This window comes from Lissotriton helveticus, chromosome 1_1 (genome assembly GCF_964261635.1).
Source record: "Lissotriton helveticus chromosome 1_1, aLisHel1.1, whole genome shotgun sequence".
NCBI classification, from domain to species: Eukaryota; Metazoa; Chordata; class Amphibia; order Caudata; family Salamandridae; genus Lissotriton; species Lissotriton helveticus.
Window position 1 is genome coordinate 330409995 of NC_136057.1, and position 25778 is coordinate 330435772.

At 45.5% G+C, this 25778-nt stretch overlaps 1 protein-coding gene across 14 annotated transcripts in view; it reads left to right on the top strand.

Annotated features, from left to right (window-relative positions):
- The window catches only part of LOC144804990 (V-type proton ATPase 116 kDa subunit a 4-like), a 6844636-nt gene that overhangs the window by 1869128 nt on the left and 4949730 nt on the right, over positions 1–25778 (top strand). For all 14 annotated transcript variants that reach the window (XM_078671938.1, XM_078672103.1, XM_078672267.1 and 11 more), the window contains one exon: positions 16310–16446. In XM_078671938.1, the coding sequence (XP_078528064.1) occupies positions 16310–16446 (137 nt within the window). The remainder of the gene's footprint in view (positions 1–16309; positions 16447–25778) is intronic.

Genomic DNA, 25778 nt, shown 5'->3' on the forward strand with positions numbered 1-25778 from the left:
GGAAATTAAACAACGGATTTCGCGTTTGCTGTCTAATAATACGCCCCAAATACCAATGCAATGATTCTGTATAACCAATATCCACAATAATAGACAAACCCAGACAAGAGTATAATGTTCTCAGGTTTTGTACAAACAGTCCGTCTTCATGAAAGTGGTGCCAACTTCACAGTTTAAACTGTCTGTCATATTTGCATGCTGAATCGTGAACGGCCGTGACCAGAAACCCAACTCCTGTGCCATTAAGAACATGCACGCCTACACAGGTCTGAAGGTGTTTAAGTTTTTTAAAAAAACAGGGATTCCAATGGTGTGCATCTCACCATCATCTTTAATAATTGTGCAATCTGACTGCCTTCCCACGTTGCAATACGTTATCAATTCAAGGAGAGAACATTTTTGATATCTATGAAAATACCCAACTATTTTGATTTTGGTAATCGTGAAGCAAGTTGGTCATTTATGGATTCAGGGAGAATACGTATGAATAATAACTCGTTTTACAGTAAATCAACTTTACCTTCTTTGCATTACGAAGACAATTAAATGCAATGGCTTCCAGGAACATCAATCTGGGTATCTACTCTGGATTCTAAATCACTGCAACAGAGTTTAGCAAATGCTCTGCTTCGGATTACGTTTTATGTCTAGCTTGATGCCATGCCATGTCAAACTCGTAAAATATATCTCTTCATGCACACCCTGACTTCCAGTGCCCTCCTTCCCAACAAGGCTCTGTTTGCAGAGAGCGGCTCTTAGGGGACACTTCTCTGCTGATGCCGTCTGATATTCCAGAGATGAGTGTTGAATCTTTATATATGGAATGTAACAGGCAGCCTCTGGGCAGGGAGAAGTGGCAGTGGGGGTGGCGGAGATGGGCAGGTTGGGTGGGGGAGGGGGGCTGCAGCACTGACCTTGGGATGCTGCGGACTGCCAGTAGAGTATGTGGAAGGAAGCAAAGAAAACAGCAGAGGGTTTGTGATCCTAGAGGTGTGTGTGGTGGGTAGGTCGTCTGCACTGACCTTGGAAGACTGTCAGACGCAGACTTGCTAAATGATGGTCTCCGCACCCGCTTATTTCTGCACCAGGAATAATTTCTGAGCGAGAGATGTATACCAGAGAGAAGAGAGAGCGAGAGAAAAGGAGAGAGATAGAAAGCATGAGGCGTGGTGGGCTTGCCTGAGTAATCCAGCAGGCACAGCAAGGCAGTGGCCCAGTCTCACAGCCTGTCTCCTCACAGAGGACCTGCCAACATCTCCTGACAAACCCTGCCCGAGGGGCGTGCTAAACACAAGAGTACAGTTTAGTTGCGTAGATTCAAAATGGGGATAAATAAATGACTGCCAAATGAAATTCTCCGTAAATGCAGAATGAGGATGTGAGGTAACGCACACACAAAAAGTAAGGGGTAGGAGAAATAAGGGGGCCCTCTCCGACCTCAAAACAACAACGTGATAATTACAAAAAGAAGAGGGGTCTCCGTTTGCAGAATCACCATGACCTAGAGTCAGGGAGACCACCAAGAGTTTTAAAACTGCCCTCACACACAGTATACTGTGTCATGCTTCATCATAGGGCTGCTAACACACCTCCACACAAGCCAACATTGGAGGTGGAGCAATAGGGCAGGGAAGACAATACAACACAAAATCATATACCCAACAAGAGATCACAAGTAAATAAAGGTGATGAAATAGTATTTAAAACTAGGCACAGGATATCCTCAATCCCAATTTAATTATCGATTCCTTGCCCAGATTAAAAAAGATCAAATAGGTGACCAATGGATGGTGGTATGGAAGGCTATTATGAGTCTTCTACCCCTCCATTCTCCTATAATGTCGACATGTTTCAGCCAGTGAAGATAAAAAAATATCCCGTCTTTTGTCAGGACTTACAAAAAGATCCCTTGGGTTCTAGCCCTACCTCCTTTATCCAGGGGTAGAGGGTAGGTACCCTTCTCAGTAAATTCGCCGAACAAATTGTGTCAGACTGATTTCCGTGGGGAACCGAGTTCCATATAATGAGAAACTTGAAATGGCGGGGGAGCGAGGACAGCCCCCCTATTGTCACACTTTCCTCACAGGTAGCTATCACTGGACCTGTTGTCCCTCCCAGCACCGTCTAGGTCCCAGTTTAGTTGCCTAAATTCAACATGGGGATAAATAAATGACTGCCAAATGAAATTCTCCGTAAATACAGAATGAGAGGATGTGAGGTAACGACCAGAGCTGCCCACATTGGAGCTGGGGAACCAGGTTTGAGTCTTGGCACTGGTTCAACATACTGTGATTCTGGGAAGACCACTTAATCTCTCAGTTTCTTCAACTAAATGAATTTGTAATGTAACTGGTGTTTATGTAAATAGCACTAATACCTTCAAGTCAAGCCTGCGCTATATAAGACAGCAAATAGTACAAGACAATAAAGAAGAAAGAGGTAAAACTTTATTAAAGCATAGTTCCACTAAAGCGAATGTTAACAGTATTTCAGCTAGGGGAAACTGATAAGAGAAGCAGACGAGGAACAAGTATTGGTAAATGCAGGAAAATATGCTACAGCCAATAGAAATGGAGGGAAGTTAAGTTGCATGGACAGGAACCAATGAAAAGAGAGGTGGCGGGATATAAGCCCCTTTAAGATATTATATTAAATAGCAATAGATTTCACAAACACAGCGTAAGTGCTGTGTGGTGAAACCTAAAAAAGGAAACACGTCCTTATCGGCTAACTATAGGCCCATCACCCTAATAGATTGCATACAAAGGTGTTCTGTTGCATGATTTTAGTAAACATCCAGGCTGGATAGCTGAAAGAGATATTATAAATCCATTCCAAGCAGATTTTAGAGTCAAAACATCCACTGCAGATCTGGATTTACGGTTTGTTTTAATCTACTGAAGGACTGTTTTGATCAGAGTGGCAACTTGTTTCTTGCCTTTGTTGATCTCAAATCTGTATTTGAATTGGATCCAAGGTGTAGGATGTGGCAGATTTCGCAGGAGATGGGTATGCTTCATGAAATTAGCTTTGTTGACCAGGCTTCATGAGAACAACCAAGCCAGAGTTAGATGAGGGTCACAAGGCCAACTGACAGATAGGATTCCTATAACAGAAGGTGTAACACAAGGGTGTGTATTAGCTCCCCCCTTCTTTTCCCTGTATGTGAATGGGATGGTCGATTATCTCTTTGAGTCCCCAGTGAATGCCCCATTTATCTCCACAGTTAAGATCCCCATATTGTTGTTTTTGGATTATACCCAAAAACCCAGAGTGTCCTCCTAATGCTTCTGAATGTATTCACTGCATTTTGCAAGGATTGTGGCCTGGACATTAAAGCAGCATGGTGTTTAGCACAGCGAAAAAGATCAAGGGTAATCTGAGGTTATTTATAGTCTTCTAGAGAGGGTCGATTCATTCAGCTACCTAGGAATAAAACGTTCATCTTACACGTCCTGGTCCAAGTATATTGATAAGGCTTACCTAAAACACCGGAAGCTTACTGGAGTTATCTTGAAAGAACATTGGTTATCCTTCACTAAACCAGTGAAGCCAGCTCTCCAGGCATATGAGGCCAAGGCTAAAGGGCAGGGACGGACTAGGAACGGCACGGCCGGCCGGGGGATGCTGCTTCTGTTGATAAGGGACGATATTGCAGCTATGCTGTAAGACCAGCCCCGGTAAGACAAATTACACCCCAGGGGTCTAAAACCAGCCCTACCCTGGTGGCCCACCGGGGAAAAGCCTGGCGCCCGCGGCAGCCAGTCAGGCCCTGTTTATAGGGCTGTGTTATACGGTTCTGAACTGTTGAGATTTGGAGAAGTCTAAGTCCTGGAACGCTTAGAAGATGGGTTTTTTGGAACCCTGGTTTCCTGTCCAGCTTGTACTCCCCAGTATCCTCTAGTATTGGATATGAGTGTCAAAAAGGTGGCACTTAAAACCCCTTTGCGCTCCTTGTTATTCTGGGGAAAATTATGGATAACTCTAGAGTTGAGTCGTTATGTAGCTGCCTTACAAGGTGTTTTGAGAGCCGACAGATTTAATGAAATCCTGCTCGATCAAGATGTTGTTGATCTTATTAGGCTATGCAAGCCTTTGGTATCATCCAGCTATGGATTATTTTCTCTCCAGAGGGATACTGAAACAACAGTATTGGCCAGTGGCATTATCAAGGGTGGAACAAACCGTGGTAGGCACCTCATTTACAGGGCAGTTTTTGCATTTTAAAGTAGTGCATGAGTTTGAAATGTGCAAGTTTTAGCAATCAATTTGTTATGCAGAATTAACATGTAAATATATGATTTGAAATGGTTTTAGACTGTTGATATGACATTTTCTAGTGGCACTATTTAGATTAAGAATGTTGGGGCAAATCTAAAACAGAATGACGGAGGGTGGCGTTAAGTAAACTGGCTCACACCACTCACCACCATTCTGAAAATGCAGCGATGCACCGTATTTACAAAGATACGGTGCATCCCTGAGTTTCCCCTAGTGCTGGTGCTAAACTAGGCTGCCTAGCACCAAGGCAGGCACCCTTGAACCATAGTTGAAGGACTGGACTTTTAACAGTACCAGCGGTGCCAGGGAACAACACCTATAACCTTCATGGGATACCTGTTTCGGCGCACAAACTACAGAGACACGGGACACTTCCTTCGGCGTCAAAGATCAGCTTTTATTACTGCAGGGAAACAGGAGTCATAAGAAGTACATGAACATGTAGGTTCTGCGAGTCTGCTTCAAATTGTATTGTAGGTCGCTCTCTTTTATACAGAAAGTTGCCATTGCATAACATGTGGACAAAAGATTACAATCCGGTTCCCACAGTAGACTTAAAAAGGGTCGCTTTCATGTGTTCAGAATCCCGGAACATAATTACAATAGCCATGCCGGTTCCCAACTGTCTTCCCACCATTAGGCACACCCATTAGAGTTGTAAATGACAAAGAAGGAGAGACAAGAGCAGCTGTAAGGAAGTCGGACACGTGTAGAGAAAAGAGTGTGAGGGTAATATCGGAAGCATGATCGCGAGATCAAAAGAGTTGGATCCATTGCCTGTAAGGCTGTCACAATAAACCGGTACAACCAGATTACCCTCAAGCTGTGCCATCTGCCTTTGCTGTGTCATTCCTCCGGCCATAAAGACGCATGAAAGGAATATGCGTCTTCCGCAAGGCTGGGGAACTAGAGGGTCAAGGGGCGAACAGTTACCTGCTCGCTGACTACGTGAGGGCAAGAAACAAAATGGATGCCGTATCTAAAATGGAACCCGAGGGTTCAGATGAAGAACACGTAATATTAGGCGAACCCTGGCAGGTAGTGTAGCGAAAATTCGCACACTTGCCGAACTCATCATTTGCGGTTCGTAGATACCAAACTTATCCATATTCGGCAATGCCCAGAACATCGTAATAATTTTTACGGAACCTCAGACGGTCCTTTTGCCCTCATGTAGGCAAGCACTAGTCGGAATCATAATCGATTTCGATACTCATCAGATCACTCAGATGTTGTTGATACATTATTCGATCCTTCAATGCCTCTTTGGTGACAATGGGCTGTCTTATACACGTCGTAGCACAAAGGCCACATAAGGCAGGACCACATTGCACACAAAGACAACATGAGAACAGAAATGTCACAACAATCCCTATGATCATCAGAATCTTCCAACCCCAAGTCGATATCAGACCCCAAAACCATCCCAGAAGCGTCCAATTTCCTTCGTCCACGTGTATGGACTCCGAAATTTTATGCAACTTAGAGATGGCTTGATAAACCGTTGGAGCGTTATCAGGTATGAATATGCAGCAGCTCGAATGGATGACTTTACAAACCCCACCTCTATCTGCTAGAACGATATCTAGAACCATACGGTTCTGCAACGTCATCAGTCTATCCGCCTGGACTTCGGCTGTCAAATTACCAAGGGCATTTGCAGTTATGTTGGCAGTTGATTCTACAACACGAGTTAACTGTCTCAGGTTCCTGCTATTAACCATTGGTCCCCAGAACGGTAGGAAACCTTTAAAGAAGTCTCCAGCTTCTTGTCCGGAAGTATCTTCTTTGCTAATCACACCTCTTACAATTCTATTTCTGTGATAATCAGAGGCCACAGTGAAAGTGGGAGGCAAAAGATTCGCAATATAGCAAGTACCCGAGAAGTCATGAGGTAACCACGTATAGGCTCGATCATAACATACAAAGTAAGTACCCTTGGCAGGCAGGAAGACAGGGGAGGAGAGTGTCGGTAAGACATATGTCTCGGTACAAGCACTCTCCCCAAACTGAGCTCTCGGATTTCGACCAAGACCTTTCAAGCAGAAATTACCAAGGTGAGGTACAATCCATATCGGTGGCGAGCTTTTAAGCTGCCTCTCACCCACTGATAAGCTGTACTCAGCTTCACTTAGTTCCTTATATGCTCGCACCTCTTCCTCTGGGATGAGCGATGCGTCAAAAATATCTCTATCTAAGTCTGCAATAGCTCTCGCCAGAGTCTTGTGGTACGGGCCAGGACCAGAGTTTGCTGAGCGTGGTTCTCGATGAGGGTAGGAATCTAGTGCGCTACGGAACATAGTTTGTAATGCTCGAGCTGACCCTTGTGCACTATAAGGCAGAACTAGGTACGGAATACCTTTATCCATAGTATGTGGCATTAACCCACACACCCAACAGTTGGTAGTGTTTACCACTAACTGATGCTGATGCAGGAGTTGTATAAAAGAGTTGTTTCTGAATTCCGCACGTCTGATTTGTTCGTGTTGAGGCAGAGGATAAAAGGAATGTGGAGAAACAGTAGAAATGAAATATTGATCATGAGATGGAAGAGTAGGTGTAGCAGAAGACAATAAGAACTGAGACCCATAATATATTCCTCCTACCAATAGCATAGATATGGTGAGAAACAGTATGATTACTTGTGAGAAAAACCATTTTGTATGACATATTTTCTGCAATGTAGATCTTTGCGCCAACATTTCTTCTCTTTTCGACAGCTCAGACAATGATGATTCCATCCCCTAACGACCGTCCGCGACGTTCTTGACGCACTTCGTTCTGAGTAGCGGTTATCAATTCCCAGGAATTCCCAGAAATTGATAATAGAAACCAACCTTGTGTCGATAGCTGCTAAACAGAAGGAAGTACCCGCACGGCCTTACGGTCAACCTGGATGGTAGGTTCTAGGCTAGATAATGTTCTTGGCTGTACGAAAAAGAAAAAGATACTCAATATATATATATAATGTCCACTGTTTTCAGAGTAACGTAGAACCTATAAACAAAAAAAAATCTTTTTATTTATGGCTTGTTCGTGGACGAAGAAAATATCGGCTACTTCCAGGGCGAGTCTGATCTTCAAACAATGGATTGGACGGCAAAGGAGTGTTCAATTGTTCAGGCAATTGTTCAACAGTCAAATTTTCCAAGGTTGATGTGGAGGAAATTGTTTGAGAGGAGTCAGCAACGGTGTCAGATACAAGCCGTGCTTCGCTGAATGGAACGAAATGTGGTGGAGTGTCGGTCTCAGATGAAGAAAGACCTCTTCTCATCCAGGTGTCCGACGGCAGAGGAAGCGGGACTCTTTTCGTGTGGGTAGCATGTACCCAGTTCCGGCGTCCGTGTAATCGAACCGCCGTCCTCGTGGCCAGCTGTACTTGAAACGGACCCACAAATCTTGGTTCTAGGTTTCGTTTTCGTCCGTAGTTTTTAACAAGGACCCAGTCCCCTGGTTGAAGTCGATGACCAGGACCCTCTGTTTGTGACGGCAGAGACTCAAAGACCTGTTGATGAATCAAACTCAATTTAGCAGTCAGATCATAGAGATAATCAATCAACATAGGGTATTCAATTCTGTCAAATTCCTTTGGTCTTGGGACTCCCCATACATTAGCAGGACGACCGAAGACAATCTCATATGGGCTGAGCCCTACTCGAGAGTGTACAGTTGCCCTGGTCGACAGGAGAGCCAGAGGCAAAGCGTCGGGCCATGATAAACCAGTTGTTGCCTGAATTTTAGCCAATTTCAGTTTTAAAGTGCCATTATATCCTTCCACCAATCCTGCTGATTGTGGATGATTTGCACTATGAAATTTTTGTACAATCCCTAAACCGCGACACACACTCTTCATCACACTCCCAACAAACTCACTTCCGTTGTCCGACCATACGACCCGAGGCATTCCGTAGCGGGAAAAATACTCTTTGAGCAACATTTTTGCCGTGGATAAGGCTGTATTATCCTTAAGGGGGTAAGCCTCAATCCACCTAGAGAATGCACACACCACAACCAACACATACTTCAAGTTGTTACATCGGTCCATGTGGATAAAGTCCAACTGGATAACTTCGAAGGGGTACGTAGGAGGGGCAAAATGGCCAGGTGGAGTGGGGGTGCCCTTACCAGGATTGTGCATCAAACACACCATACAATTCTTAACCACTCTCTCGGCGCACTTAGTAATCCCATCATTCTTCCATACATGAGACAACAACTTGCATATGCCTTTAGTGTTGATGTGTGCCATACCATGAGCCATTGTAACAACAGCGAGCACATACGCATCCGGTAATATCCATCTCTGCTTCTCTGATAAATCAACCCAACATCCATTCTCATCCAATCTTCCCGTGCTCTCTCTCCATTTAGTTCTTTCTGTCTCAGTGGCTTTATTCTGTATTCCTTTCACACTTTCAAATGTGTCTTCACACATACCAGTCTCTGTTGGCCATCTCACTGAGCTCGTAACATACATTCTGTTCGTTAAATCTTTAGCCGTTTCTTTAGCCGTTTCATCTGCAAACGCATTTCCACGACCCACATCATCTGTTACTTTCTGATGTGCGCTACATTTGACTATGGCCACTTGTTTAGGCAATGTAAGTGCATCTAAAAGATCATTTACAAGCTGACCATGTTGAATCTTCGTGCCATGCGACGTAAGGAATCCTCTCTCTCTCCACAATCGTCCAAAACTATGTGCCACACCAAACGCGTACTGGCTATCTGTAAACACATTCACCCGCTTATCTTTAGACAATACACACGCTCTTGTCAAAGCGATTAACTCGGCAGCCTGAGCCGAATTCTGACTTAGTCTTTCGCTTTCCACAATCGTTCTCAATGTAACTACAGCATACGCAGTAGTCACATCACCGTTCGGCAACTTGAAACAAGAACCATCCACATACAAAGTACCATCGGGATCTGTCAATGGAGTATCTTTTAGGTCAATACGACCCTTAGTTTCCTCTTCAGTTCTGAGATAGCAGTCATGTACTGCTTCACCACTTGATTCTGTGTCGATCGGCAGCAATGTTGCTGGATTCAACACATTACATCGTTTTATCCGTATGTGACTGGCCAGCAACGTCAACTCATATCCAGACAATCTTGCGCTCGTCAGATGTTGAGTTTTCGTTCGATTCAATAGAGTGTCAACTGCATGCGGAACCATTACCGTGAGCATATTATTCATGACTAAACCTGCGGACTGTCGAATGGACGCCGCAGCTGCCGCTGTTGCCCTTAAACAACTTGGCAAGGCTCTTGCTACTGGGTCTAAAGTCGAAGAAAAATAGGCACATGGGCGTTGCTTACCACCAAAAGGTTGTGTCAGAACACTCAACGCGCAACCGTCCCTCTCGTGAACGTATAGTGTAAACGGCTTACTGTAGTCAGGAGTGCCCAACACAGGAGCCGAACACAACGCATCACGTAATTCAGAAAAACTTTTCTGACACTCTTTAGTCCAAGGCAATGGGGATGAAACATCCTTGCACGTAAGGGCTATCAATGGTTTCGCCAACAATGAAAAATTTGGAATCCATTGTCTGCAATAGGACGTAATACCTAAAAAGGCACGAACATCTCTCTGGGTTTTTGGCACAGTCATCCGGGAAATCGCTGCAATTCTCTCTGGGGTCAACCTTCTCCCTTCTCTTGACAATAAGTGACCTAGATAGGTAACTTCTTGACAACAATACTGTATCTTTGAAGGCGATACCTTGTGGTGTAAGTTATGTAAATAGTGTAACAATGATACTGTAGCCGTTTTGCAAATAGCTTCTGTATCAGCTGCCACTAAAAGATCATCAACGTATTGAATCAAAGCTGCACCTTTAGGTAATACAAAGGCATCAAGTTGACCTTTAAGTGCTTGGCTGTAGATTGACGGACTCTCACAGTAGCCCTGTGGAGCGCCTTTTAGCCTAAAACTGCGACCACCTAATGAGAATCCGAATAGGTCTCTGCTTTCCTCGGCAATCGGGATGCTAAAGAAAGCATTCTTTAGATCGATCACTGTGAACCAGGAGGCAGATGCCGGAATCATTGTTAGTAAGGCCGTAATGTCGGGCACTACAGGAAATTGTGGAACCACTATTTTGTTTACTTCTCTTAAGTCTATTACGAAACGATACACAGGAGCTTTAGTTGGGTCAGTTCGTTTCAGAATTGGTAATACAGGGCTATTACACACATTTCCACGACTTTCTTCAACAACACCCTTTCCAATGAGATCATGAACGATTGCTAACAGCGCTCGTTCGCCCTCAAGAGAAATACGATATTGATGTAAACGCGGTAATCGCGCATTTGGTTTCAATTGAATCACATAGGGTGGAATGTCTAACAAGCCTACATCATTAGGACCTGTGGCCCATAAGGACGCAGGGAGGGAACTCAATTCCGGTGGGAATTTGTCGACTGATAAATACATTGGAGAGATCACTCTCTGTCCCAATGTAAGCTCCACTCCTTCGGGGGAACAATACAATGTTGCATTTAATCGTTTCAACAAATCCAGGCCCAAAAGATTTTCACCACAACCTGTAGATAGAATCAGTGGAGCCGTTAGCTCACGAGGACCAATCATAAGAGGCAAAGGACTAGAGACTGGGTTGCTAACAGGAGCGCCAGAGAATCCAACGGAAACGTTCGTTAAGCCAGACAAAGGTGCGCCAGGGAGTTTCGAATGCATGATGGAACTTTTCGTCGCACCAGTGTCTAACAGAAAAGGCTCAACTACACCCGATGTAGCCACTGCAACGTAAGGCCCACTCTGATCGACCGGAACTGACACTACTCCCTCTCTTTGTCGTTGGCTGTCCTAGTAATGGTCATTTACAACAGTCTCATGCTCTACGTAATAATCGTCCACATTATACTGTGCAGATCGGACTGACCCTGCATTTCGCTGGTCAAAACAATTATTTGCATCTGATTGATTTTGATAACGATCACTCTGATTGTGGGATGAACCACGACCTCTACCTCGTGATGCCTGTTGGGACCACTACCACGATTTCCTCGTGCTGATACACCATTTAGGCGGTCCCGTAAGGCAAGACAATCATATTTTAGGTGTCCCTCTTTCTTACAATATGCGCACTGATTATACCCAAGGGAAAATCTATAATCAAAATTGTCAGAACGCGGCTGTGTCCTATTGGGCTGTGCTCGTGGTCGATACTGCTGTTGTGAATCAGTTTGGTTTGATCGTGGAGGGTATGCTTGCTGTAACAAAACCTTCGTCTTGAGCTCCTTCGTTTTCTTCTCTACACGATCACTTTCTTCCTTCTCCCTATTCTCATAATACTGGGCTGTTGCTAGTATTTGCGCAGGGGTTGAAACTGCCCACGCACTCTCTGAATTCTTTAATTTGTTGCATAGCTCAGGCAGCAAATTCGATACGAACTTGTCAACGAATAACCGCTGGCCTCCCTCAGCGCCCATGTCCTGGCCGCTGTGGTCGACAAACGCTTCCTCAAACCTTGTAAAGAAATCCGAGACACTCTCGTCTTTCTTTTGCTTACAAGCTGATAACTTATCCCAGTTCACCTTCATCGCTGGCATGATAGTTTTCATGAGCGTAATGATTTTCTGCGGCAAGTCTAAGATTAGCTGGTCGGGCTTAGCCCCACCAACTTGTAATGCATCAGCCGCTAGCAGTGCAGCCCAATCACCGCCTAATTCAACTGCGTGATTGGCTTGACGAATTTTAGCCCAAACTGGTTGCGGTACAACATTGCCAAACAACATGTCGATATCGGCAAGGTTCATAATAGAAGCTTCCACCAGTTGTGATAACTCCTTATAATAACCAGCCGGGTTTTTACGCGGATCAGGTAAGGATTGCTTCACTTGCAAAACTTCCGATCGTTTCCATGGAAGATGTATCCATACCCTTCGAAAATGTGGTAGAACCACAGGGTTTGCATTAGGATCACCAGGCACCCACAGTGGCGGAACTTCTCTCATGGGATATTGACCAGGAACCGCTTTCCAATTCTCGGTGGTATCATCTGCTGATACCCGAGAATGTGCTGTGGATCTAAACGCTAATAAGCGTTCCACGTCACGTCGTACATCGTCTCCTATAATCATACCGTTCGAAAAGTGACTCTGAAGTTCAATTATGTCGGACGGTACATTATCTACATCATCATTATACCATTCTTCCCTCAAAAAGTTACACATCTCCTCAAACACGAATCTCTGCGTAGGCTCATTAAACTGAGAAAATGTATCAAAGACTACACGTGGAGTGTAATTAGCAGGATGTTTCATCCACCTATGTGCCATGGTTATTAACGTCTCTTTCTCCCTACCACTAGGGATCTGACTCCGTCTCTGAGGAGTTTCAGATGAATCAGACGAAAATAATGGACCAGAAAGAGGTGAATAAAGGGTAGCAACAGAGTTAGGAACACGCTTACGAACAGAAGGAGAAAGAAAAACAGGGGCAACAACACCGGAGGTGAAGGAAGGCATACTAGGAACGGACAAGGTAGTCGGAGTAGCAGAAACAACAGTCTGTGAAGGTACAGGTACAGGAGCAGTAGGAACAAGGACAGGTGGTGGAACAAACGTAGGGTCAACAGCGGGCTGACCCGCAGCCGCTGGAGCAACAAGGGGAGCAACAGGAGGTACTACAGGAGGAGCTACAGGAGCAGTAGCACCCTGTACGTAAGGAGGTGGTGATTTCATTAAATATGATAACAAGGAATCCTCCTTCAAATCTTCTTCTTTCTTTTCTAGATTATTCGGTAAAACTGGGTAACATTTATCTATTTTCATATGATGCAATCTAGTAGAGATTTCCATTTCCTTTTCTTCTTTGTCCTGTTTACATTCTCGTATAGCTTGCATTATAGGAACGAACCCTTGCTTCTGATCCTTTTTAAGTTGTTTGATTTCTTTCTGCTTGGCCTCTTTACGCCATATCCGAAAGGAATCAAACATAGCTGGCCTAGCTTTCTTTAAAAATAATTTAGCCTCAAGATTATCTAAAATCGAAAATTCAAAAGTTCCATGTGGTGGCCATCTAAGGTCACCGTCTTTCTTTGTATAGCGGACCCAGTAATCATTATAGATTATAGGACCTACACCATGTCGACTATAAAGATCATGTATCGGAGTTCCAACTGGAGGTATCGGACACGAGTCCTCCAACCGGGAATCCATTGCGCAACATTTGAAAATACGAAACAAACCACTATGGCTAGGCATCGTGCACACTAACCTAGTATCAAACTTCAAGGATTACCGAAGTAATAAAACCTCGTGTAAGTCAAAACCCTCGGTTTTTGGCAATTGCAACTGTCAAATAATACTAAGGACCAATACTAAGAACCACAAATGCAATGGAACCATGCAATACAACAAAGCCTTAAGGCTATCACAAAGCTCGGAGAGCTAACCACAAAGCCTGAGGAGGCTATTAAAAGCTCGGTGAGCTATTACAACAAAGCCTTAAAGGCTAACAACAAAGCTTTCAAGAAGCTAGAACAACCACTAAGGACTGGGAGCGACCCACAAATACTTAACTCAGAACTTCAATGGCGGCACCAGGAAGGCCCGTCTATCGTCTCGCTTGTACATAAGGTCTGCGCCGGGCGTCGAAGACAGGTCGACAGTCAGGGCATCGGTCCGTCGCAGCCGTCAGGAGGCGGGAATCTTCGCAGGGAAAAACTTCGGGCCACTTATTTCGACAACAGGATCGATGAAGCGGGGTGCACCTTCCCTCGGAGATTTCACACGAAGTTCCTCACGATCATCAGGCTTTGGACCGGTACCGCTGAAGTCGAGCCCCACGTTGGGCGCCAACTGAAGGACTGGACTTTTAACAGTACCAGCGGTGCCAGGGAACAACACCTATAACCTTCATGGGATACCTGTTTCGGCGCACAAACTACAGAGACACGGGACACTTCCTTCGGCGTCAAAGATCAGCTTTTATTACTGCAGGGAAACAGGAGTCATAAGAAGTACATGAACATGTAGGTTCTGCGAGTCTGCTTCAAATTGTATTGTAGGTCGCTCTCTTTTATACAGAAAGTTGCCATTGCATAACATGTGGACAAAAGATTACAATCCGGTTCCCACAGTAGACTTAAAAAGGGTCGCTTTCATGTGTTCAGAATCCCGGAACATAATTACAATAGCCATGCCGGTTCCCAACTGTCTTCCCACCATTAGGCACACCCATTAGAGTTGTAAATGACAAAGAAGGAGAGACAAGAGCAGCTGTAAGGAAGTCGGACACGTGTAGAGAAAAGAGTGTGGGGGTAATATCGGAAGCATGATCGCGAGATCAAAAGAGTTGGATCCATTGCCTGTAAGGCTGTCACAATAAACCGGTACAACCAGATTACCCTCAAGCTGTGCCATCTGCCTTTGCTGTGTCATTCCTCCGGCCATAAAGACGCATGAAAGGAATATGCGTCTTCCGCAAGGCTGGGGAACTAGAGGGTCAAGGGGCGAACAGTTACCTGCTCGCTGACTACGTGAGGGCAAGAAACAAAATGGATGCCGTATCTAAAATGGAACCCGAGGGTTCAGATGAAGAACACGTAATATTAGGCGAACCCTGGCAGGTAGTGTAGCGAAAATTCGCACACTTGCCGAACTCATCATTTGCGGTTCGTAGATACCAAACTTATCCATATTCGGCAATGCCCAGAACATCGTAATAATTTTTACGGAACCTCATAGTGCAAAGGTGCCTGCGTTGAGGGGAGGGATTGTTTATATGCCCGAAGGTGTCCCTTCCTGCACAAAAAAATAACAAATGGTGATTTGTAACTCTTATGTCTGCTGCATTGTGCAAAACACATGGAAGTTGCAAACCGTCATTCTTTAATGATTGTTTACATGCAGGAAGGTGTTATTTCCTGCATATAAACAACCATTAACGGCGTTTTGCTGTTCCTTTGTGTGCTGCACAATGCGGTACAAATAGAAACAGAAAAAAGAGGAGAAATAAAGCTTTTCTTCTCATTTTGCCATGCTAAGACCAGGATTACCCTGGTCTAAATATTGGCACTGCCCCATATTTACCACACCCTTGAAAATATGGGGCAGCATCAAAATCAATGAATGTTGCGGCAGAACACCATCCGCAACACCCATGGTCCACCCCTTTCACGCTTAGTATAGCCTGAAAGGGTGAGTAATGTAAAAGGTGGTGTTAAGCCATGTTAAGTTGCTTAACACTGCCTTGTAAATAAGGCGAAGCCCCTATCGCTACAAGAACGTCGTAAAAAGTGATGTTCCTGTGGCGAAAGGGCTTGTGAATATGCCCCATTGCTTTTAACCGTACCAATGGAAAACTTTTATGGTTTTACCGTAATAAAGTTTTTTTTTGTTCGAAAGTATAATTCCCTGAAGGTTTGATGTCCTTTTCCAATGAGAGCACGCTTTCATGGCATTTTTACATAAACTCGGTTGGAGGCTGAGTTTGTTTCAGCCAGTTGTATTGCTTTGTATTCCTTAGGTGTCAGGCCCTGTATTGTAAGGAACTCAATTGAGTATTGTTGTTATGCTTAACACTGGTACTTGATGAGGCTTTTTGAATTTCATTTGCACTTGTATTTTGTCTCATTAAATCTATGCCATCACATTTGACCTTCAGTCTTCTCTCTCAGGCCAATGTATTACTTTCCATACATACTTCTATGTCATCCTCCCTTAAACCCCCTGCTATTTATCTCTTCTTTGTTTCACACTTTTACACTACTATAGTCTTTTTTCTCAATTGGGCTGCCACTCATCACACATCCTTCTACTTATCTGATGTTAGTTAACTTTCCTCTACTCTCTTGTATCGCCTATTAACATTTCTTAATCTCATTTGCTTCTGCCAATAATTGCTCATCGCTGACGTACCCTTCACCATTTTATTTCTTTGTTTTTCTTATCTTCTTTCTGCCCTCCATATATCTCATCCCCGCTTCAGAAGTTCCTTTCTTTTCCCAGATTTGTTGCCTATTCATCTCTTGTTTCTCATTCCGACTTTTTGCAGCTCCCTATACTATAATAACATTTCCTTTCCTGTTTGCTGTGATGTTCGGGGACTGTGGCCATGGAATCGTCATGCTGACTTTTGCGATCTGGATGGTCCTGAACGAGCACGTACTTACAAAGAGTATCACGAATGAAGTGAGTTTTGAGGCTTAGCTACCTCTCTGTTTTTACGTAGTGGTTTCCATGTATGTTTCACCAAATCTAGTAATAATTCAATGTACCTAAAATATATGCTTTTTCGTTGACCAGTGTATTAGAAATGTAAATTGTCTTCCAATAATATTTCTCGAGATAGCAAGTGAGAATTCCTTTTACTGTAAATTTGTGATGGTATATTTCAGTGAGCTTTTCTTTTCAGTTTGAAATCACTCCTTTCACCTCCTTGTATATTGTATTCTCAGGCAACACAGTGAGCACTGTGATAAGCATACATGATCTCATCTCTGTCTTCCTTGTTCCTGTCTAAACAATAGGTGTACGGAAAGCTCGCACACTCAATAAGGGTCTCCTACAAGAAGTATTTCTCTGCTTTACCTAGAAGGGACCTGCCTTTCTTACATAGCATTCTTATCTTGTAGAGGATTTCCTTTTATAGTCATAAGCACCGAATAATCCTGCACACGTGCGGTGACCCCGGAGCACTTGTTAACAATATATCTTCTTAAGTGTAGAAGTTCACCTTTCTTCAGGAAGGCCTGCAGAGTCACTTAAGAAAGACAATTATGCAGCCTACAGCTCTAGCCTACAATGACCCAATTATTCATCTTGCATTTAAAAAGGGGGCATTCAGAATTATCTATATATATAATTTCATGATGTTTTAGTACAACCACAGAAATATCTTTCATAACCCCTTTTAGGTAGAGCAGAGAGATGAAGGAGAGCAAGACAGTGTAGTACCATAGGCTGTCATTATATGAGTTAAAAATAGAGAATGTGCCTTTAGGGACCCATGGACCACCAGTATCCCATCATGCAGAGCAGGTTGCAGTTGCTTAGGTTCTTTTTTCCCGCTCCTGCTGACCGGTGTTGGGACTGCCAAACTCTTACCGCAAGTGTTTGGTCCCTTCAAATTAGTGGAGCAAGTAGCCTTTAAGACTATGCGCTGCCCCTCAGGAAACTGCTTGACGTTAGCCCTTCCTGTTCGTCCGGTACCTCATTCTTGACTGACTGACTGAGGATATTTGTAGAGTGCACTATTGCCGAGGCGTCTTGGTGCTAGATAATGTGGAGCCGGGACAGCCTAAAAAGATTAGATTTGTGTGAAGAGCCAGGTTTTTATACTTTTCCTAAAAAGAGTGCGGCAAGACTAGAGTCGCATTTGGACGGGGAGGGAGTTCCATAATTTGGCTGCTTGGAACGAAAAATGTTTACCTCCCCATCTTACTCTTTTTATCTTTGAAAGAAGTACTAGTCAAGTATTAGTGGATCTCAGGCGACGCAGTGGGACGTAGAGGGGAAATAAGGATTGTATGTCTGTTGCCCCTCCTCCGCAGAGGGCTTTGTGCACTAGGCAAAGAGCTTTAAACTCCACCTGCCATCTCACTGGAAGCCAGTGAAGTTGTTTTATACTGGCAGAAGTGGAATGATGCTTGGGTAAACCAAGCAGTACTCGGACTGCTGCATTTTTCAGTGACTGAAGTTTAGTGAGCTGTTTTACTCCAGCGCCTAAATGGAGGGCATTACAATAATCTATTCTTGATAGAACTAAGGCTCCTACCACCGTTTTCCTCAAAGAGAACGGAATGAACGAAATAATCTTAGTAGGATCTTCAACGTAAAAGAGCAGGCTGAGGCCACTTGGTTTATTTGGGGGGCAAATGTTAGATCTTTGTAGATCAGAAAACCGAGATTTCTAACCTTAGACACTGGAACCGGACAGGTTCCGGCTTCGGTGGGCCACCATAATTGGCTCCAAACTGAAGGTTTCTGACCAAATTCTAAGATCTCGTTTTTGTCGGTGTTGAGTTTCAGAAAATTTGTGTTCATCCACGACATCAGTGAGGAAAGACAGTTGTAAAACCGCTCAGCTGACATGTCCCCATTTTGCGTGACAGACACCACTAGCAGTGTGTCATCAGTGTAAGACACGAGCACTAGACCATGACTTTTGATTAGTCTGGGTAGCAGTGTCACATAAATATTGAACATGGTCAGGGACAGGGTCGGGCCCTGGGGGACTCCACCCAGGAAAATGAACCGTTCCAACATAGATCCCTCCCAGTGTATTATTTGGTCCCTGGAGGACAGAAATGATGTTAGAAGGGCCTGAGCCTTGCCACTGACATCGACGGCTTGCAGCCTACTTACTAACTCTGCATGATTTACGGTATCAAAGGCTGCCGTGAGGTCTAACAGTATCAGGGCCGCCCTACAACCCCTGTCCATCACCTTACGGATCTCCTCTGTAGCCATGATCAGAGCTGACTCTGTGGATTAGATCAGCGTCTTTGGGCTTCTGGATTCCTGGATCCTTGTTGCGTTGTCTTTGGCTTCCAGGATTTCTGCCACCTGATTGCCTGGTGCTAGCGTCGGGTCGCATTGGAATTCTGAACCTTCTCAGCATTCTTCAGAAAGATTCTTCTTTAAATAACCTGTGCAAGTAAAATAAAAAAGGAAAACCCCTTTCTAAGCCACCAATTGTGTACTGGATGGTAACACGCTATGCTGCTAATTATCTGGTTACTTTACCTATCTGACTTTTCCTCAGTTTTCCTTGTCCTGAAGGCTGGTTGTTGGAAACGGTAAAGTACCAAGCATTTTCAATGCAATAGGTCTCACATCAGCGAGATTTAGAGCCATTGGCTTTGTAAATGACAAGGTCTTACATCCTATCCATAAAATGTCAGGTTTTGTTTGAGTACGTGTTTTTAAAAATAAGCAATACATAAACCTGAGTGTATTATACATGACATAAAAAATAAATGCTAAATAACAAAGTCGAATGTTAGTTAACCATCTAGCCCATCTAAGATCAGCAAATCAGACCAATGTGTCCTTGGAAGAAGATCCATAACAATGCAAAAATTAACAAGCATTTGCAATGCAATAGGTCTCGCATTAGGAAAGTTTGAGCTATTGGTATTGTAATTGACAATTTTTTTATTTATGTGTTGGTTTTGTAAATAGCGAAATTAATAGCTGTGTCATTTACAATGCCAATAGTTTTAACTTTCGCAAATGTGACACCTATAGCATTTGTAATGCAATATGTGTTGTATTTACGTGACTTAGATGTATTGATATTACAAATAACAATGGCTTTTAATTTTTTTAATCATTAATACTTAAATAAAAGTTATTGTAATCTATAATGGCAATAGCTTTTGTAAATAACTTTTGTGAAGATTATGTTCATTGTATTTTATTGTGACAAAAATCCAAGAACAGAAGTTAACATCTTTTTGTGACATTTGTAATAAAGCTTGAAACATTGAGAGAACATATTTGAACCAGTTGTTGTTGAATGGTTGCACAGATTGATGCTGTGGTGGCGCTGAGTGATGTGGTGGCTACGAGTAATGCTGTGGCGTTCAGTGATGCTGTAGTTGGGCATAGTGATGTTGTGGTGCCCCTGAGTGATGCTGTGGTGGTGCTGAGTGATGCTGTGGTGGTGCAATAGATAAATAGAGTGAGTGCGATAGTTAGAATGAGGGCGATAGATAGATAGATAGAGTGAGGGCGATAGAGAGATAGATAGAGTGAGGCCGATCGATAGATAGATAGATTGATAGATATATAGAGAGTGAGGGCGATAGAGTGAGGGCAACAGATAGATAGAGAGTGAGGGCGATAGATAGATAGAGAGTGAGGGCGATAGATAGAGTGTGGTTGTGTGTGTGGTAGTGTGTGTGGTAGTGTGTGTGTGGTTGTGTGTGGTTGTGTGTGGTTTTGTGTGGTTGTGGGTGTGGTTGGGTGTGGTTGGGTGTGTGGTTGGGTGTGTGGTTGTGTGTGTGGTTTGTGGGTGTGTTTGTGGGTGTGGTTTGTGGGTGTGGTTGTGGGTATGGTTGTGGGTGTGGTTGTGGGTGTGGTTGGGTGTGATTGTGTGTGTGTGGTTGCGTGTGTGTGGTTATGTGTGTGTGGTTGTGTGTGCGGTTGTGTGTGCGGTTGTGTGTGCGGTTGTGTGTGCGGTGTGAGTGTGTGTGGTTGTGTGTGTGGTTGTGTGTGCGGTTGTATGTGTGTGTGCATGCTTGTATGTATGTGTGTGTGCGCGGTTAGAGAAGGATGTATGTGGAAGAGAGCAGCAGATCAGCACAGCAGATTAGAACGGGGAGTTAAAGGAGGTGGGTGGAAGAGAGCAGCAGATCAGCACAGGAGAAGTGAACAGAGAGTTAGAGAAAGAGGTGGGTGGAAGAGAGCAGCAGATCAGCACGGGAGAAGAAAACAGGGAGTTAGAAAAGGAGGCGGGTGGAAGAGAACAGCAGATTAGCACAGGAGAAGAAAATAGGGAGTTAGAGAAGAAGGCAAGGTGGAAGAGAGCAGCAGATCAGCACGGGAGAAGAGAAGAGAACAGGGAGTTGGAGAAGGTGGCGGGGTGGAAGAGAGCAGCAGATTAGCACGGGAGAAAAGAACAGGGAGTTAAACAAGGAGGTGGGGTGGAAGAGAGCAGCAGATCAGCACAGGAGAAGAGAACAGGGAGTTAAAGAAGGAGGTGGGTGGAAGAGAATAGCAGATCGGCACAGGAGAAGAGAACAGGGAGTTAGAGAAAGAGGCGGTGGAAGAGAACAGCAGATCAGCACAGGAGAAGAGAACAGGGAGTTAAAGAAGGAGGCGGGTGGAAGAGAACAGCAGGTCAGCACAGGAGAAAGGAACGGAGTTAAAGAAGGAGTTGGGGTGGAAGAGAGCAGCAGATTAGCACAGGAGTAGAGAACAGGGAGTTAAAGAAGGAAGAGGGTGGAAGAGAACAGTATGTTAGCAAAGGAGAAAAGAAGAGACCATGGAGTTAAAGAAGGAGGTGGGGTGGATGAGAGCAGCAGATCAGCACAGCAAAAGGGAACAGGGAGTTAAAGAAGGAGGCGGGTGGAAGAGAGCAGCAGATCAGCACAGGAGAAGAGAACAGGGAGCTAGAGAAGAAGGCGGGTGGAAGAGAGCAGCAGATCAGCACAGGAGAAGAGAACAGGGAGTTAAGGAAGGAAGCAGGTGGAAGAGAACAACATATTGGCACATGAGAAGCAAACAGGGAGTTAGAGAAGGAGGCATGTGGAAGAGAGCAGCAGATCAGCAGAGGGAGAAAGGAAGAGAACAGGGAGTTAGAGAAGATGGTGGGTGGAAGAGAGCAGCAGATCAGCACAGCAGAAGAGAACAGGGAATTAAAGAAGGAGGTGGGGTGGAAGAGAGCAGCAGATTAGCACAGGAGAAGAGAACAGGGAGGTAGAGAAGGAGGCGGGTTGAAGAGAGCAGGAGATCAGCTCGGGAGAAGAGAAGAGAACAGAGAGTTGGAGAAGGAGGTGGGTGGAAGTGAGCAGCATAACAGCACAGCAGAAGAGAACATGGAGTTAACGAAGGAGGTGGGTGGATGAGAGCAGCAGATCAGCACAGCAAAAGGGAACAGGGAGTTAAAGAAGGAGGCGGGTGGAAGAGAGCAGCAGATCAGCACAGGAGAAGAGAACAGGGAGTTAGAGAAAGAGGTGGGTGGAAGAGAGCAGCAGATCAGCACGGGAGAAGAAAACAGGGAGTTAGAAAAGGAGGCGGGTGGAAGAGAACAGCAGATTAGCACAGGAGAAGAAAATAGGGAGTTAGAGAAGAAGGCAAGGTGGAAGAGAGCAGCAGATCAGCACGGGAGAAGAGAAGAGAACAGGGAGTTGGAGAAGGTGGCGGGGTGGAAGAGAGCAGCAGATTAGCACGGGAGAAAAGAACAGGGAGTTAAACAAGGAGGTGGGGTGGAAGAGAGCAGCAGATCAGCACAGGAGAAGAGAACAGGGAGTTAAAGAAGGAGGTGGGTGGAAGAGAATAGCAGATCGGCACAGGAGAAGAGAACAGGGAGTTAGAGAAAGAGGCGGTGGAAGAGAACAGCAGATCAGCACAGGAGAAGAGAACAGGGAGTTAAAGAAGGAGGCGGGTGGAAGAGAACAGCAGGTCAGCACAGGAGAAAGGAACAGAGTTAAAGAAGGAGTTGGGGTGGAAGAGAGCAGCAGATTAGCACAGGAGTAGAGAACAGGGAGTTAAAGAAGGAAGAGGGTGGAAGAGAACAGTATGTTAGCAAAGGAGAAAAGAAGAGACCATGGAGTTAAAGAAGGAGGTGGGGTGGATGAGAGCAGCAGATCAGCACAGCAAAAGGGAACAGGGAGTTAAAGAAGGAGGCGGGTGGAAGAGAGCAGCAGATCAGCACAGGAGAAGAGAACAGGGAGCTAGAGAAGAAGGCGGGTGGAAGAGAGCAGCAGATCAGCACAGGAGAAGAGAACAGGGAGTTAAGGAAGGAAGCAGGTGGAAGAGAACAACATATTGGCACATGAGAAGCGAACAGGGAGTTAGAGAAGGAGGCATGTGGAAGAGAGCAGCAGATCAGCAGAGGGAGAAAGGAAGAGAACAGGGAGTTAGAGAAGATGGTGGGTGGAAGAGAGAAGCAGATCAGCACAGCAGAAGAGAACAGGGAATTAAAGAAGGAGGTGGGGTGGAAGAGAGCAGCAGATTAGCACAGGAGAAGAGAACAGGGAGGTAGAGAAGGAGGCGGGTTGAAGAGAGCAGGAGATCAGCTCGGGAGAAGAGAAGAGAACAGAGAGTTGGAGAAGGAGGTGGGTGGAAGTGAGCAGCATAACAGCACAGCAGAAGAGAACATGGAGTTAACGAAGGAGGTGGGTGGATGAGAGCAGCAGATCAGCACAGCAAAAGGGAACAGGGAGTTAAAGAAGGAGGCGGGTGGAAGAGAGCAGCAGATCAGCACAGGAGAAGAGAACAGGGAGCTAGAGAAGAAGGTGGGTGGAAGAGAGCAGCAGATCAGCTCGGGAGAAGAGAAGAGAACAGAGAGTTGGAGAAGGAGGTGGGTGGAAGTGAGCAGCATAACAGCACAGCAGAAGAGAACATGGAGTTAATGAAGGAGGTGGGTGGAAGAGAGCAGCAGATTAGCACAGGAGAAGTGAACAGGGAGTTAGAGAAAGAGGTAGGGTGGAAGAGAACAGCAGATCGGCACAGAAGAAGAGAACAGGGAGTTAAAGAAGGAGGTGGGGTGGAAGAGAGCAGCAGATCAGCACAGAAGAAGAGAACAGGGAGTTAAGGAAGGAAGCAGGTGGAAGAGAACAACATATTGGCACATGAGAAGCGAACAGGGAGTTAGAGAAGGAGGCATGTGGAAGAGAGCAGCAGATCAGCAGAGGGAGAAAAGAAGAGAACAGGGAGTTAGAGAAGGAGGTGGGTGGAAGAGAGCAGCAGATCAGCACAGCAGAAGAGAACAGGGAGTTAAAGAAGGAGGCGGGTGGAAGAGAGCAGCAGATCAGCTCGGGAGAAGAGAACAGGGAGTTAAGGAAGGAAGCAGGTGGAAGAGAACAACATATTGGCACATGAGAAGCGAACAGGGAGTTAGAGAAGGAGGCATGTGGAAGAGAGCAGAAGATCAGCAGAGGGAGAAAGGAAGCGAACAGGGAGTTAGAGAAGGAGGTGGGTGGAAGTGAGCAGCATAACAGCACAGCAGAAGAGAACACGGAGTTAACGAAGGAGGTGGGTGGATGAGAGCAGCAGATCAGCACAGCAAAAGGGAACAGGTACTTAAAGAAGGAGGCGGGTGGAAGAGAGCAGCAGATCTGCACAGGAGAAGAGAACAGGGAGCTAGAGAAGAAGGCGGGTGGAAGAGAGCAGCAGATCAGCTCGGGAGAAGAGAAGAGAACAGAGAGTTGGAGAAGGAGGTGGGTGGAAGTGAGCAGCATAACAGCACAGCAGAAGAGAACATGGAGTTAACGAAGGAGGTGGGTGGAAGAGAGCAGCAGATCAGCACAGGAGAAGTGAACAGGGAGTTAGAGAAAGAGGTGGGGTGGAAGAGAACAGCAGATCGGCACAGGAGAAGAGAACAGGGAGGTAAAGAAGGACGTGGGGTGGAAGAGAGCAGGAGAGCAGCAGATCAGCACAGCAAAAGGGAACAGGGAGTTAAAGAAGGAGGTGGGTGGAAGAGAGCAGCAGATCAGCACAGGAGAAGAGAACAGGGAGCTAGAGAAGAAGGCGGGTGGAAGAGAGCAGCAGATCAGCTCGGGAGAAGAGAAGAGAACAGAGAGTTGGAGAAGGAGGTGGGTGGAAGTGAGCAGCATAACAGCACAGCAGAAGAGAACATGGAGTTAACGAAGGAGGTGGGTGGAAGAGAGCAGCAGATCAGCACAGGAGAAGTGAACAGGGAGTTAGAGAAAGAGGTGGGGTGGAAGAGAACAGCAGATCGGCACAGGAGAAGAGAACAGGGAGTTAAAGAAGGAGGTGGGGTGGAAGAGAGCAGCAGATCAGCACAGGAGAAGAGAACAGGGAGTTAAGGAAGGAAGCAGGTGGAAGAGAACAACATATTGGCACATGAGAAGCGAACAGGGAGTTAGAGAAGGAGGCATGTGGAAGAGAGCAGCAGATCAGCAGAGGCGGAAAAGAAGAGAACAGGGAGTAAGAGAAGGAGGTGGGTGGAAGAGAGCAGCAGATCAGCACAGCAGAAGAGAACAGGGAGTTAAAGAAGGAGGTGGGGTGGAAGAGAGCAGCAGATTAGCACAGGAGAAGAGAACAGGGAGGTAGAGAAGGAGGCGGGTTGAAGAGAGCAGCAGATCAGCTCTGGAGAAGAGAAGTGAACAGGGAGTTAGAGAAGGAGGTGGGTGGAAGAGAGCAGTAGATCAGCACAGGAGAGGAGAACAGGGAGTTAGAGAAAGAGGCGGTGGAAGAGAACAGCAGATTAGCACAGGAGAAGAAAATAGGGAGTTAGAGAAGGAGGCAGGGTGGAAGAGAGCAGCAGATCAGCATGGGAGAGAGAATTGAGAACAGGGAGTTAGAGAAGCAGGTGGGTGGAAGAGAGGGAGGGTGATAGAGGGCGTGAGGGCAGTAGAGTGAGGGCGGTAGAGTGAGGGCGTGAGGGCAGTAGAGTGAGGGCGGTAGAGTGAGGGCGTGAGGGCAGTAGAGTGAAGGCGGTAGAGTGAGGGCGTGAGGGCAATAGAGTGAGTGCGGTAGAGTGAGGGTGGTAGAGTAAGGGCGGTAGAGTTATGGGGTGAGGGTGGTAGAGTGAGGGCGTGAGAGTGAGGGCATGAGTGCGGTAGAGTGAGGGCGGTAGAGTGTGAGCGTGAGGGCGGTAGAGTGTGGGCGTGAGGGCGGTAGAGTGTGAGAGTGAGGGCGGTAGATTGAGGGCGGTAGAGTGAGGACGATAGAGTGAGCAAAAGGGAACAGGTAGTTAAAGAAGGAGGCGGGTGGAAGAGAGCAGCAGATCTGCACAGGAGAAGAGAACAGGGAGCTAGAGAAGAAGGCGGGTGGAAGAGAGCAGCAGATCAGCTCGGGAGAAGAGAAGAGAACAGAGAGTTGGAGAA